Genomic DNA, 14,712 nt, shown 5'->3' on the forward strand with positions numbered 1-14,712 from the left:
CTTGTTTGGTTTATCGAAGATTAGTTGGTTGTAAGATGTTAGTTTCATCTCCTGGTTTTCTGTTTGATTCCAAATATCTATGTCTCTATTTTTGTGCCACTACTATGCTGCCTTGACCACTGTGGCTTTGTAGGACAGCCTAAAATCACATATGGTAATGCCCCCAGCTTTATTTTTATTGATAAGAACTGCCTCAGCTATATGGGTGTTTTTCTGGTTCCATACGAAATGCAGAATTATTTTTTCCAAATCTTGAAAGTAGGATGTTGGTATTTTAATAGGAATAGCATTGAATAGGTAGACTGCTTTGGGATTTATAGACATTTAACAATGTTGATTCTTCCCAGTCATGAGCATGGTATGTTCTTCCATTTGTTAATATCCTCTGCTATTTCCTTTCTGAGGATTTCATAATTTTCTTTATAGAGGTCCTTCACCTCCTTTGTTAGGTATAATCCTAGGTATTCTATTTTCTTTGAAACTATGGTGAAGGAGTTTTTGCCCTTTATTAGCCTCTCATCTTGACTGTTATTGATATATTCAAAAGCTACTGACTTGTGGACATTGACTTTATATCCTGAAATATTACTGTATTTTTTGATGACTTCCAGGAGTCTTTTGGTTGAGTCTTTGGGATTCTCTAAGTATAAGATCATGTCGTCAGCAAAGAGGGAGAGTTTGACCTTCTTTGCTCCCAGTTGGATTCCATTTATTTTCTTGTCTTGCCTAATTGTATTGGCTAGAACTTCCAGAATTACATTGAATAGTAAAGGTGACAGAGGACAACCTTGTCTGTTTCCAGTTCTAAGAGGAAAAATTTTCAGTTTTACTCCATTCAGTAAAATATTAGCTGCAAATTTGTCATAGATAGCTTTGATCAGTTTCAGAAATGTGCTACCTATGCCTATACGCTTCAGTGTTCTAATTAGAAAAGGATGCTGAATTTTATCAAATGCGTTTTCTACATCTATTGAGAGGATCATATGATCTTTATTTTTGCTTCTGTTAATATGATGGATAATGTTTATAGACTTGCGTATATTAAACCAGCCTTGCATCCCTGGGATGAAACCTACTTGATCATGGTATATGACTATTTGATCATAAGCTGTAATCTGTTGGCTAGGATTTTGTTGAGAATTTTTTCATCTATATTCATTATATTCATTAGTGAAATTGGTCTGAAATTCTTTTTAATTGGGTCTTTTTCTGGTTTTGGTATCAGGGTGATATTTGCTTCATAGACTGTGTTGGGAAGATTCCTTCCTCCTCAATTTATTGGAATATTTCTGCAGTACGGGAAAAAGCTCTTCCTTGAAGGTTTGATAGAATTCTGGTGTGAAGTCAGCTGGACCAGGGCATTTTTTTGTTGGAAGCTTTTTTATTGTTTCTTTGATCTGAGTGTTTGAAATTGGTCTGTTCAGGAGCTCTATTTCTTCCTGGCTATGTCTAGGGATAGGGTGTGATTCCAAATGTTGATCCATTTTCTTCACATTGTCAAATTTCTGGGCATAGAGTTTCTGGGAGTATTCAGAGATGATCTCTTGTATCTCTGTGGCATCAGTTGTAATTTCCCCTGTATCATTTCTGATTGAGGTTACTAGAGATTTTACTTTTCTATTTCTACTTAGTCTGGCCAAAGTTGTTTTTTTTTTTTTTTCTCTTTTTCTTTTTCACCATGTTCAGTTTATTCCTCTGAAGGTAATCCTCTTTATTTTTTTTATTAAATCATAGCTGTGTACATTGATATGATCATGGGACATCATTCACTAGCTTCACAGACCGTTTACCAAGTTTCACATATACCCTTGTAAGATGCACCGCTGGTGTAATCCCACCAATCCTCTTCCCTCTACCCACCTCATTTATACTATTCTCTAGTATGGCTTCCATTCCCCTGTGGCATCCGTCTTCCCTTTCTGGGATACCTATCACTCGTATGTTTGAATGCTTCATAAAGTCCCATAATTCTGTCAGTGAATGTTCTACTTTCTCTCTCTATTCTTTTCTGCCTCTTTAAATATCTAAATTATCTCAAGAGCTTTGTCCTCTACCTCCGAAATTATTTCTTCTGCATGGTCTAATCTGTTGTTGATACTTTTTATTGCATCTTTAAGTTCCCTAATTGACTGCTTCAGTTCCTTCAGCTCTGCTATACACTTTCTGTATTCTTCATATCGTTCATCTCTTATTTGATTGTTTTTGAATTTCCTTTTAGTTATTTCCAACTTTATCAGCAGTTTCCTTCGTTGTTTCCATCATTTCCTTCATTGTTTTCATCACCTGTATTCTAAATTACCTTTTTGTCATTTCTAACATTTCTTTGTAGGTGGAATCCTCTGCTGTTGCTACCTCATGGTCCCTTGGAGGGGTTGCTCTGGACTGGGTTTTTATGTTGCCAGGAGTTTTCTGCTGATTCTTCGTCATGAATGATTTCTTTTATCTGTTTCCTTGATCTCATTTTCCTTTCACTTCCCCTTGCTCTTTAAGTTGCCATGCCTCTGGACTAGTGTTTCAATGAGTCCTTTTGGTATAGGAACAGAAGGATGAGAAGGTTGAAGAGCAAGAAGGGATAAAAGAAAAAAAAAAGAAGAAGAAGGGATGAGTAAAAAGTAATATTTAAAAAATAAGAGAGACACAGAAAGAGTGAGACAGAGCAACATAGGTGCACAGTAGGGTACTTTGACCTAACCTAAAAATAATAATAAAAAAACATCTGGGGGCACCGGGTTGGGTGGTTCCCTTACTAGCCTGTTAGGACACAGTACCTTACCTACACCAAGTAGAGAGTAAAGACAAAAATGCTATAAATCAAACCAAAACAATAAAAAAATAAAACTTACAGGATAAAATTGGGGGAAAACCAAATAGGCATAGAAACAGTAGCAAAAATGAAGTTCTAATTATAGAAAAAGGCAACAGTGGGAAATAGTATTTAAACTAGACAAATGGTGAAAGAAAAGAAAAAAATAAATAAAAGAAAATTCTATGGGTAAAAGATTGAAATTAAAAAAACAAAACAGCAACAACAACAACAAAAATAAAATAAAATAACAAAACCAAGGACAAAGCAGTATATATATCTTGCTGAATATTGTCTGGGCAACAGGTGATCTTGGGTATAAGATGTTAATCACAATGCTGATACGACTGGAGGCCTCTGCCTATTTCTCAAATCCCTCAGGGTGGAGACCCAAATATCCCCTCAGCTCTCTTAAAGGGCACTTTAAACTGCTAAACTTGGCTATGCAGAAGCTTTCCCAGGAAAGCACTTGTTGCTTGGATCACTGCTGAAGTGGCTATCCAGTGTGCCAAAACCAGTCTCACTGTGCCCCTGAGGTCTAAGGCTGTAAGGCAGCTCTGCCCCACCTTTAGGCTGCTCAGTCACTAGATTACTAGATCCCACCTGATCCTTGCTCTGTGACCCTGAGGGCAGAGCTTGCCTGGGCAGTTCTCTCACAATGACTCACCACGACCCACAGCTGGACACTGTTAGCTCCATTCAGCTCGGTGGCCCTGGACAATGCCCAAATTTCTCCACACTCCTGTCCAAGCTCTCGCAAGAGAGTTCAACTGAGTGCCAAGTCCAAAAACACCAAAACAGCTCACAGGTGAGATTGCCCCTTTGCAATCTCACTGCTGCTGTTCTTACAGCTGTCAGCATGATTAGACTGAACAAACACACACAACCACTTTCCAGTTTTACACTGCTTTTGTCCTCCTCTTGTGGTCAAGAAGTCTCTCGCTGACTCCCTCTGTCCTCAAAGGGATAAATATAAGCAGATCCCACCAGCCAGAGATGCCTGTGGTCTTGTCTCCCCCGACTCACTGTGTCCAGTTTCAAGGAAGCTGTTACTCGGCCACCATTTTCCAGATTACCCTCTTTTTTTGAGGGTACATAGAACTAGGTACATTGATTGCTTTGGTAGATGATGAGGACCCTAGTTCCCTCCCCAAAAGGCATACCACATGCCTTGTCCCCCTACCTTTCCTTAATTTATAGTGACCATTCTATCAGGGGTGGGTCAATAGACAATCACAGTTATTCATATGTTGTTGACAAACGACTAAGAAAACCATGTGAAATTCAAACTAGGGTTTTACATTTCTTTCTTACATCATAGTAGTACTTAAAATGCCCTCATAATTCTCTAATCAAATCAGCATTTCTCTTCTACAGGTCAGAATTTAGGGCTAATTATTGAAAGAGAGCTTTCTTGTAGCATCCTGAATTGGTGTTTTAGAGTTAAATATTTTCATCCATTTAAAAAATGCACATAATAATGAGAAATAAAAGTTTGCACATGTTAATAAAAGTATATTATTTCTTTAAAAATGTTAAAATATAAAATTCAAATCCTTTTGTTGTCATTTTCCAAATGTCAGAGTTCTGTTGGATTACATAAGGTGTGCCAGTTTAGTATAGCTTACACATACTTATGTTCTTAACACCATATGCCTTTCATGAGTATGGTAATCTCTTCCTAAAGTATTTACCCAGATTTACCTCCTATGTCCTTGGGTGCTTCATAGTTGACATATTAGACTTTAAGGACTGAAGACACTGTCCTTAACCCTTCCTTTACTTCCTTGACTCTGTTCCCTATTTTGTCATCTGATTTTTCTATTATGTAAATAACACATAGTAAGTAGCACTGAAACATTAAGTTAGTGTAAATCTTGTACTTTAACTCTCCTGCAGATCACCAATCCAGTCACTCACCATTACCAGTGTTCATAGCTTATTACCATAATTCACTTTCTGATTTATGATTTTGAAAAGCTCTTTTCTGATTTTGTCCTGTGTTCATCTATCTTCACATTGCTACCAAGGTGACCTTTTGAAAATATGTTTGTGGTGGCCTGACTTACGTGCTTATTGAGTGGATCCCATTACAGGAAAGGGAAAGTTTGCACCTCTTCTGCCACCTGTCTTTGGTAGCTTGGCCTGATTCTCTCATTTCATCTCTAAAACCTGTTCCTTATCACAAGGTTGCAGTTTTACCGCATTACTTTCATAGCCCTCATATGCCCTGTGGTTCCATTCCTCATCCTTTTGCCCCTTCTCCCCTGTCTAAAAGCCCTTCACACTCTCACTGCGCACATCGTTGTCTTTGAAAATACGCCTCTATCTTTGCTGCATTTCCTAAGCTTCCTGGGTAGAACTGACTCTTCCTCCATTGTATCCTTAGTGTAATTAATTTACTGTAATTACAGACTCATCAATTACTTTTCTGATTTGTTTTCATATATCTTTGTCACACCTCCTTAAATGTAGGACAGACTCTATATTGTGTTTCTATGTTCAAATTATTCTCCCAGATAGTGTGTATGCTTGATAAACATAGTGAAGGTGTTTTGTTTTGCTAACAGATTGGTGTGTGAGTGAATCAATACATTTCCTGAATTTGGCTTTTCTTTTTCTCAATAGGAAGGAGCAAGAGAGTCAGAAGTTGAAGACAATACCAACACGATTGGTATTGTTGAAAGTGCTACACAAAAGGAAACAAGTAAAGACAATTTTATTTTTGTTATAAAAAATAATAAGAGGTGGTAATTTAGGGGAAATATCTCAAAAATTTAATGATTATGTGCTATTATGAAGTCAAAACCAATAATGGGTATTGGTTTGATGTCCATTCCTTTGATTTATTGTATTGTTTTTATTAAATCATAACTGTGTACATTAATGTATTTATGAGGTATGATGTGCTGATTTTATATACAATTTGGACTGCTTAAATCCAGATTTTTTTTTTTTTTTTTTGTGGTTTTTGGCCCTGGCTGGGTTTGAACCCGCCACCTATGGCATATGGGACCAGCGCCCTACTCCTTGAGCCACAGGCGCCACCCTTTTTTTAAAAATCTTTTTTTTTTTTTTTTTTTTTTGTAGAGACAGAGTCTTACTTTATGGCCCTCGGTAGAGTGCCATGGCATCACACAGCTCACAGCAACCTCCAACTCCTGGGCTTAAGCGATTCTCTTGCCTCAGCCTCCCGAGTAGCTGGGACTACAGGCGCCCGCCACAACGCCCAACTATTTTTTGGTTGCAGTTCAGCCGGGGCCGGGTTTGAACCCGCCACCCTCGGTATATGGGGCCGGCGCCTTACCGACTGAGCCACAGGCACCGCCCAAAATCCAGATTGTTCACATAGCCTTCACGTCACTTACTTAATTGTTGTATTAAGACATTGATACTGTACTCTTCATAGACTTCACATGTACATTTGCAAGATGCACCATAGGTGAGGACACAAGTATTTAATGTCCATTCCTTTTTAATATCTTTCTTTTGCCTTTTTTTATACTATAAACTTTTTCCTGAAACTGCTTTAACCTTGTGAAATTCTTTTTGCTATGAGTTTTATTTTACTGAAATAGTCACAAAGAGGTAGATTTGAATATGTTTTTAAAATGCAGTAATACTTTTGTCATTAATTTATCTGTAAATAACATTTTATAGATGAAATCTCTGTACTGTTATCAAGACAAGACAGACCAAAAGAACCAAGTTTGTATTTGGAGGTAATGTCTTTTCTTATCATTACTTTAAAATATAAGCATTGACAACTTTAAAACATAAAAGGGATGCTTTTAATAACCTTTTCTCAGCTGTGTATGTGCCCACAAGGAATTATTTTCTTACATTATCAGGCCATAATTAATAAAGTAATTATGTGGAAAGAATGAGCTGCTGAATAGTAAAATTCTGCTAATTTGCAAGATTCATTTAAAAAGACAGTGTAATATAATACAAAATGATAAGGCTTAGGAGTTATAAGAATCCCATTTGGCTTTGAAGTTAAGTTTATTTAAAAACTAAAGAATTATTCAAGATCAACCTATAGCCAAATGCATGAGTCCGTAGTAAATATGGATGTGTAATAAAAGTGCTAATGAAATTCAGGGAAAAGCAGTTTGGAGTGTTGATTTTTATAACTTGGAACTTGAAATGATAAAATGTGGCACTCAAAACTGTTACTATGTTTGAATTGACCAGGCTAGATCATCAAGGAACGTTTTAGGAGAAAAAACAAAAAATCATGGGGAGTAAGTGAACATGTGGGGCTGTAATAGTAACAATTTGATTTAGTGGCGTTTTAAGCAGAAGTCATTTTCTAAAATAGAACACATAGAGTACTTTTGTGGCAGCCATGCTTCTGATATACTGTAGGTGTGAAATACTGACAATTTATTCAGAAGCAGAGCTCAGGTAGGAAGACATGTTAAAGGCTGACCTCTTGGAAGCAGTGGTTGGGCAGCAGCACCAGATTCAAATGGATGTCAAAAGACATGTTATTCTGGATCTTTCACTTTCTGTGGAAACTGAGGGAAATTATTTAATGAATTTTGAATGTCTGTGACCTAATTCATAGACATGGCACTAATATCAACCTTTTAGGTATGTGTAATGAACAAATACAGTATGAAATCTGGAAACATTTTTATAGTCTGAAAAGTATGCATGCAAATGTAAGAAATGTTCACAGTTTTATTTAATGATTTAATAAATATGGGAAGTAGTTCTTTTTTTTTTTTTTTTTTTTTTTTTGTAGAGACAGAGTCTCACTGTACCACCTTCGGGTAGAGTGCCGTGGCGTTACATGGCTCACAGCAACCTCTAACTCCTGGGCTTACCCGATTCTCCTGCCTCAGCCTCCCGAGCAGCTGGGACTACAGGCGCCCGCCACAACGCCAGGCTATTTTTTTGTTGCAGTTTGGCCGGGGCTGGGTTTGAACCCGCCACCCTCGGCATATGGGGCCGGCGCCCTACTCACTGAGCCACAGGCGCCGCCCGGAAGTAGTTCTTTTTTAAAAAAAACAAACAAAGCAAAACCTTAAGACAGTAGTGTCAAGGAAAAAATGGGAAGTTAAGCAAGTTAGAACAGGCATGAGTCTTTGTAATTTGGGGTATAATAAGTTTCAGGAGACTATCGTGGCCAATATCCTGTAAGAATAAAATCACTCTAGTGATTTTGTGCTTAAGATCTTCCCAATGAGATTTGTACATTTTTTGACCTTGAACATGTAGAGACATGTACATGTACATGACCTTGAACATGTAAAGACAAAATCTCATTCTGTGCCCTGGGTGGAGTGCTATGGTGTCATAGCTCACAGCAACCTCAAACACTTAGGCTCAAGTGATCCCCTTGCCTCAGCCTCCGAAGTAACAGGGACTATAAGTACCAATTATGTGCTAAGTAGTTAGACACTGAATGTACAATAGGATGCCTTATAGTAGTAACAAGAGAAAACCAAACAGCAAAAAATTCTGATTTACTATGTGGGCTTCATATAGAGAAAGCAGAGAATATCAGGTTTGACAATATTGAGGAAGATTGCAGTTAATGGGGACGGGACTGGGGTGGAAATCCACAGTCAGGGAAGATATTTCTGAGTGTGAAGTTCAAGCTACCAGCTAAAGGCTGAGGAGGAGCCAGCCATGTGAAATTCGGAGAGGAAGATAGGGCAGAAAGAACAATGGATCACATATGTAAATCATTTTACTCTGAACATCCTGGGAACTCCAGGAAGCAGAAAGTAGGGTAATCATCATCAGCAGCCAACTTTAATTTTATTATTATAATACATAGAAAAGAAAATGTGGAAATACATGTCTGGGATACCTTAGATGCTTCAAAAATAAATGTTCTTATTCTTTTATATTGAGGATTGCTATAGTTCTTGAAATTGATTTTTATTAGCATAAAGTTACATACTATATCTAATATTTGTTTGATTTTATGTAAACATAAAAAATAGTTATTTTAGCTATGGTATCTTTTTATTCAACCATAAGTAAAAACTCTATCAAAACATATTTTAGATTTTTCTAACCTTTTGTTTACCTAAATAAAGCAGCTTCAGAAATTTTCTGTTTAGGTACACTTACATTAATATGAATTAAAAATGAATATTTGGTTTATGCCCAATATGACATAACAAAAGTTTCTTAGAATGCTATATCTGAAATTTTTATGCTAAAATTTCATTAAAAATATTTTATGTGTTTAATGCATAACTATTATAGCAAGTGTATTTTGTTTTTTAAAAATGTTCTCTTATTCCTGGTGGTGAATGTGAAGTAATCATTTATTTTGAAGTTCGTTACATGTTGAAATATGCACATTAGTTCATATTTTTTGTGAATATGACTCATTTTGGCCTTTCATGCTGTGTCTACACATCGATATTCAGATAAAAGATGAGCTTAATCTAGACAGCATATGTGAACTTCTCTACTGAAATGTTTTGATTTTCAATACTTGTTCCTCTTCTTTTGTATGTCATTGCTTTTACCAAAAGAAATTAAGATGCTTTGGAGAAAATGATTAGCAAATCTTGATGTAACTTATTATTTTTAACTGAACTCATATTGATATTAATTTTAATAGAATATCTCAGAGACTCTTTCAGAGAAGGATCTTAGTTATTCATCTCAGGATGCCAATCAAGAAGAGAAAAACAGTGTAAATGCACAAGTAGAAGGTAAGAACTGTATTTTCCCGTAAAAGACAATTTGATTTGACATATCCAGGACTTTCCACTTCTTTTTTTTTTGGAGGCAGTGTCTCACTCTGTCACTCTCAGTAGAATTCTGTGATGTCATAGCTCACAGCAACCTCAAACTCTTGGGCTCAAGTGATCCTCTTGCCTCAGCCTCCTGAGTAGCTGGGACTACAAAAACCAATCACAGTGTCCACTCATTTTTACAGATGGGATCTTACTCTTGCACAGGCTAGTCCTGAACTCCAGAGCACAGGCATCCACCTGCCTTGGCCTCCCAGAGTGCTGGGATTACAGGGTCGAGCTACCGCTCCCCTGGGACTCTGTGTTTCTTATACTTCCCAGGTGACTCCAATGCTGCAGGTTCTTGGACCACACTAAGTAACAAGACTATAGACATCCCTGTAGAGAAATATATAGGAAGATCTATTGGAGAACATTTCCAACAGAAGGATCAAAGGAGGGCCTTATATTGCTTTTACATGTATTTCAGAACATGTTCCTAGCCAGATGGGATAAAGAAAAAAGTGAACAATTCCAAATTATAGATATGAACTATTACTAGTCATTGAAGAGGAAAGAAGTGGCATAAATGATCCCTGAAAAGAATGGTGACCAGAGATTTGAAGAAAGATTCATGAGCAGGGAAAGAAGGAGGGAATAAGTTAGCCATGTAATGTTGCAGTTAATCATGAAGAAACCCGAGAGAATGCTTTTGTATCGATTCAAGAAAGTTTCCTTTACACAGATTAAGATTACTAAGATTACTTCTGCCGGGCAGCGCCTGTGGCTCAGTGAGTAGGGCGCCAGCCCCATGTGCCGAGGGTGGCAGGTTCAAACCCAGCCCAGTGAACTGCAACGAAAAAATAGCCGGGCGTTGTGGCGGGCGCCTGTAGTCCCAGCTGCTCGGGAGGCTGAGGCAAGAGAATCACGTAAGCCCAAGAGTTAGAGGTTGCTGTGAGCCGTGTGACGCCACTGCACTCTACCCGAGGACGGTACAGCGAGACTCTGTCTCTACAAAAAAAAAAAAAAAAAAAAAAAAAAAAAAAAAAGATTACTTCTGCCACAGAGATCACTGGAAGCAAGAGAGTGTGCTAGAATTATAATGTGGAATTTAGAAGGATAGAATCTGGTACTTGAAACTATTTCTGTTTGAATTCTCCAGTCTGGATATTCAAGGAACATTTTGGGAGAAAAAAAAATTGTGGGGAATGGCGAATCTGTGGGGCTATAACAAAAATACATTTCTCCTCCTGTAAGTGTTAGGCATCAGAGAAATGTGCTATGTCTATATTCATTCACAAAAATAGATTAACTTGAATATAAAAACACTGGTCATTTTAAAAAATATTCTTTATTAAAATAGGTGTTTTCTAAAATCAGAAAGAGATTAATGTAATATCCCACATAAAATAAAGTCAAAACCCATAAATTTATAGAGCCCATTTCATGACTTTTCTTAATATTTTCAATGAATATGACACTGATTTTTAAATGGAAAAATTAGTTACTATGTTATAATGATGAGGTGAATCAGTCTGTTTCCTTTTTTTATAAATATGTCATATTTAGAGTGAATATGCATAATTACTTAGATGTATCTTACAAGGCTTTTGAATGAGTGGAGGAAGAAATATGAAGATGGGAAAGCTAGAGGATACAGTGTACACCTAATCTGTAGTCCGCAGGGTGCTCCATCTCATCCTGCTCTCATTTTTTCTTGGCCTCTCCAACTTTTCACCTTGCTCATCTCACCCTTTCCTTCTCAGCTCACACATGAGCTCTGGAAATGCCAACCTTGATGCATCTTATTCATTTTTCTTTGACCCCATTCCGTAATTATCAAGTAAAATAGGTAAAAACTGCTTGCCCAATGATGCTGTGGAATATTGTGTCCTACAGCCTTGAGATCTGGGGAATAGAAATGGAAATAAATAACTTACAGTTAAGATGGGGAAGTTGCAAAATAGAAATTCATAGAGTCTTGAAGCCTCACTGAGGGAGGATATGCCTGTTTATCCAGGGAAAGAGCCATAATGAATGGAGTCCTCACATAGCAATCTGTGTCAAAAAAAAAAAAAAAAGAAAGAAAGAAAAAATGGAAAGAAGATTGTGAGCACATGAGCGAAAAGCATTTCACATATATATCACCAGGCATACACTGATGAAGGTATAAAAAGTAACAGCAACGTAATGATTAACATGTGCAATGCATTGAAGGTTCTAATAGGAGGTAGACAGGAGTACACAGGGCTACTTGATATGTTTTCCTGGATTGAGAAATTTTTCTTTGTTTATGATGGCTTTGTCATTTATGTTGTGTGGATGAATTTGTGAGTGAATCTGTGATCTTTGTACACCTTCTACCTGGTGACATCTAGTAGTCTTCTGAGTGGTTTTTCAAGTGTTAGATAATTAGGAGTAATTTTTAAAGAAGTATATAGTCTGCTAAAGATTTAACTTCATCTAAACTCTCAATTTGTAAGATAAAAATAAGCTTAGGTTTGTAAATATTTTTATAAAGCTGAGAGATTTTATCACATCATTCTAAGCAACTCATTTAACTGAATATATGAAATTTACATGACTGAACATTTTATCAACATCAGTGAAAGTGGAAGAAGAGCCTAAAGGAAGTGAAAATAACCAGCCACAGGTATCAAGAAATATAAATTTAAGTTCCTTGTTTGATATTGTTTACATGAATGATGTGACATAGTCCAAGGGACATTTCCTACTGGAACAGCATTTTAGAATTCATACGTGGTTAGTTAATATTTAATTTTAAGAAGTTTTTAAAACTCGTTATAAAACTTAAACCTTCCTAAAGTGAAGAGTTACTTATATAGATAATCTTTGTCCTTGGAAGCGAGGCAGAATATTTCTGGTGTTTTCCTGGCTCTTTAGTTTTATAACCTTACATGATAAGAAAGGTAATGCCAAGTACGGAATCATATTACTAAGCAAGAGAAATTACGAGCAATTTTATCATGATGGCCACTGAGTTGGACTCATGTGCAGAGATTCCCAGTGTCCCAAACTGTAGTGTAATTTTATACTCCCAGTCATTAACGCCAGTTTGTTTACTTTTTCTGCCTTGTGGCCTCTAACTCAGTTCAGTGTGTGTGTTGCGAGAGGGAATGAGGTCATTAGATTGTGTCTATGAAGGAAATCCTACCTTGCAGAAAAGGACTTGGATGTGAGGATATAGCAGCAAGTTGTAACTCACTTAGCTGCAGGAAATCATTAAAAGGTATCAAGGTTCCTTCACTCACTGTCTTATGAGGACATTAGAATATATTAGATGTGGGCTTAAGCATATAGTCTGTGTCAGAAGACAGCATCATTTGAATTCACATTTGAGAATTGGCTTTTCTTTCTGATTGCTATTAATTTTACCTTGTGATAATGTAAAATTTCCAAGTTTTCAGTTATCAGTTTTTAAAAACAGTACAGAAGGTATATGTGAACCTTAGTAAATGTGGAATGTAAAGGTCTTAGCAAAGTAACTAAGAAAATGCCAGGAAAGCTATGTTAACTAGTGTGGTGAAAATGTGTCAAACGGTCTATGAACCAAGTGTATGGTGCCCCATGATCATACTAATGTACACAGCTATGATTTAATAAAAAAAATAAAAAAATAAAAACAGTACAGAAATAATCACATTAATAGTGACCGGGAATGAATGAGGACTGATAGAATGTATCTACATATTCAGAACTTCCTTTTGTGCAAAAGTATGAGTGACTGTGCATCAAACAATGCAAAGTAGAATGGGGAAGTAAATAAAAACACCTGAGAAATGAGTTGAAACAGAGTTTTGGTTAAAACTTTGAATAATAGAAAATTCCTGCTTGTCCTATAGTGGAGTTTGTGTAAAGAAGGAGGGAAGTTTTGAAAAAGCACCATCTAATGTAACAAATACTATACCAGACTATGAGAGGAATGATGCACCTGGAGTGTCCACTTTTTATTGTTTGAGGCATTTTCTCAATGAAAAGGTCTCAGTCACAAAAATATTTCCCATCTCATGCCTACTTTGTGTTCCTGAAGTATAATCGGCACTCACCTTCTAAAGTTTATTTAAATGAAAAAAAAAAGTATACTGTAAAAATGCTAACAATGCACACAGACACTCGGCGTGCATTTAACACAGGTGAGGAGAAATGTGAAGATAATACAAACACTAAAACAAGCAAGGAAATCAGAAGTTAAAAGTTGAAATGAAGGGACAATAAGTTTTTTTTTCTGATGTACTTATTTTTATATCATAATTTTTTAACGAATCATAACTGTACATTAATGCTTTTATACACAATTTTGAATGCTTACATCAAACTGGTTAACATAGCCAACACTTCATTTGATTATTTGTCGTGTTAAGACATTGAGTCTCTACTCTTAATAGATTTGACATGTGCCCTTACAATATACAACATAGGTGATGTCCCACCTTTTATCTTCCTTCACACACCGCCCCTCTTACTCTCCCCCTCTCTTCCCTCTTTCATTCTGGGCTATAGTTGTGATTTATCATTCATATAAAAGTGTGAGGGATTATATATTCCTTTCATAATAGTACTGAGTACATTGGATCATTTTTCTTCCGCTCTTGATATACTGTACTAAGAAAAATATGTTCCAGCTCCATCCATGTGAACATAAAAGGGGCAAAGTCTCCATCTTTCTGATGGCTGCATAATATTCCATGGTATACATATATAACAGTGTTTTACTCCATTCAGGGGTCTATGGGTACCTGGGCTCCTTTCATGACTGGGCAATCATGAATTGGGCTGTAATAAACATTCTGGTGCAAATATGTTTGTTGTAAAATGATGATTGGTCATCTGGATGTATTCCTAGCAGAGGCATAGCAGGATCAAATGGTAGGTCTACTTTTAGTTTCCTAAGTGTTCTCCAAACCTCTTTCTAAAAGGAACATATTAGCCTGCATTCCCACCAGCAGTGCAGAAATGTTCCCTTCTCTCCACATCCACATCAAAATCTGTAGTTTTGTGATTTTGTGATGTGGGCTACTCTTCCTGGAGTTAGATGATGTCTCAAAGTGGTTTTGATTTGTATTTCTCTGATGATTAAAGATGATGAACAGTTTTTCATGTGAAAACCATGCACGTATTTTCTTCAGAGAAGCTTCTGTTCAATTCTCTTGCCCCAAATGAAATGGGATCACTTGTTTT

The 14,712-nt window shown here is 36.6% G+C and overlaps 1 protein-coding gene across 1 annotated transcript in view; it reads left to right on the plus strand.

Moving 5' to 3' along the window:
• Nucleotides 1–14,712, plus strand: part of LOC128579607 (neurofilament medium polypeptide-like) — a gene marked incomplete at its 3' end in the record, with an annotated part of 132,562 nt that overhangs the window by 25,265 nt on the left and 92,585 nt on the right. Inside the window, exons 4-6 of the mRNA XM_053581597.1 lie at nt 5,432–5,510; nt 6,464–6,525; nt 9,399–9,492. Of these exons, the coding sequence (XP_053437572.1) occupies nt 5,432–5,510; nt 6,464–6,525; nt 9,399–9,492 (235 nt within the window). The remainder of the gene's footprint in view (nt 1–5,431; nt 5,511–6,463; nt 6,526–9,398; nt 9,493–14,712) is intronic.

The sequence above is a fragment of the Nycticebus coucang genome, unplaced genomic scaffold, assembly GCF_027406575.1.
Source record: "Nycticebus coucang isolate mNycCou1 unplaced genomic scaffold, mNycCou1.pri scaffold_70, whole genome shotgun sequence".
Taxonomy (NCBI): Eukaryota; Metazoa; Chordata; class Mammalia; order Primates; family Lorisidae; genus Nycticebus; species Nycticebus coucang.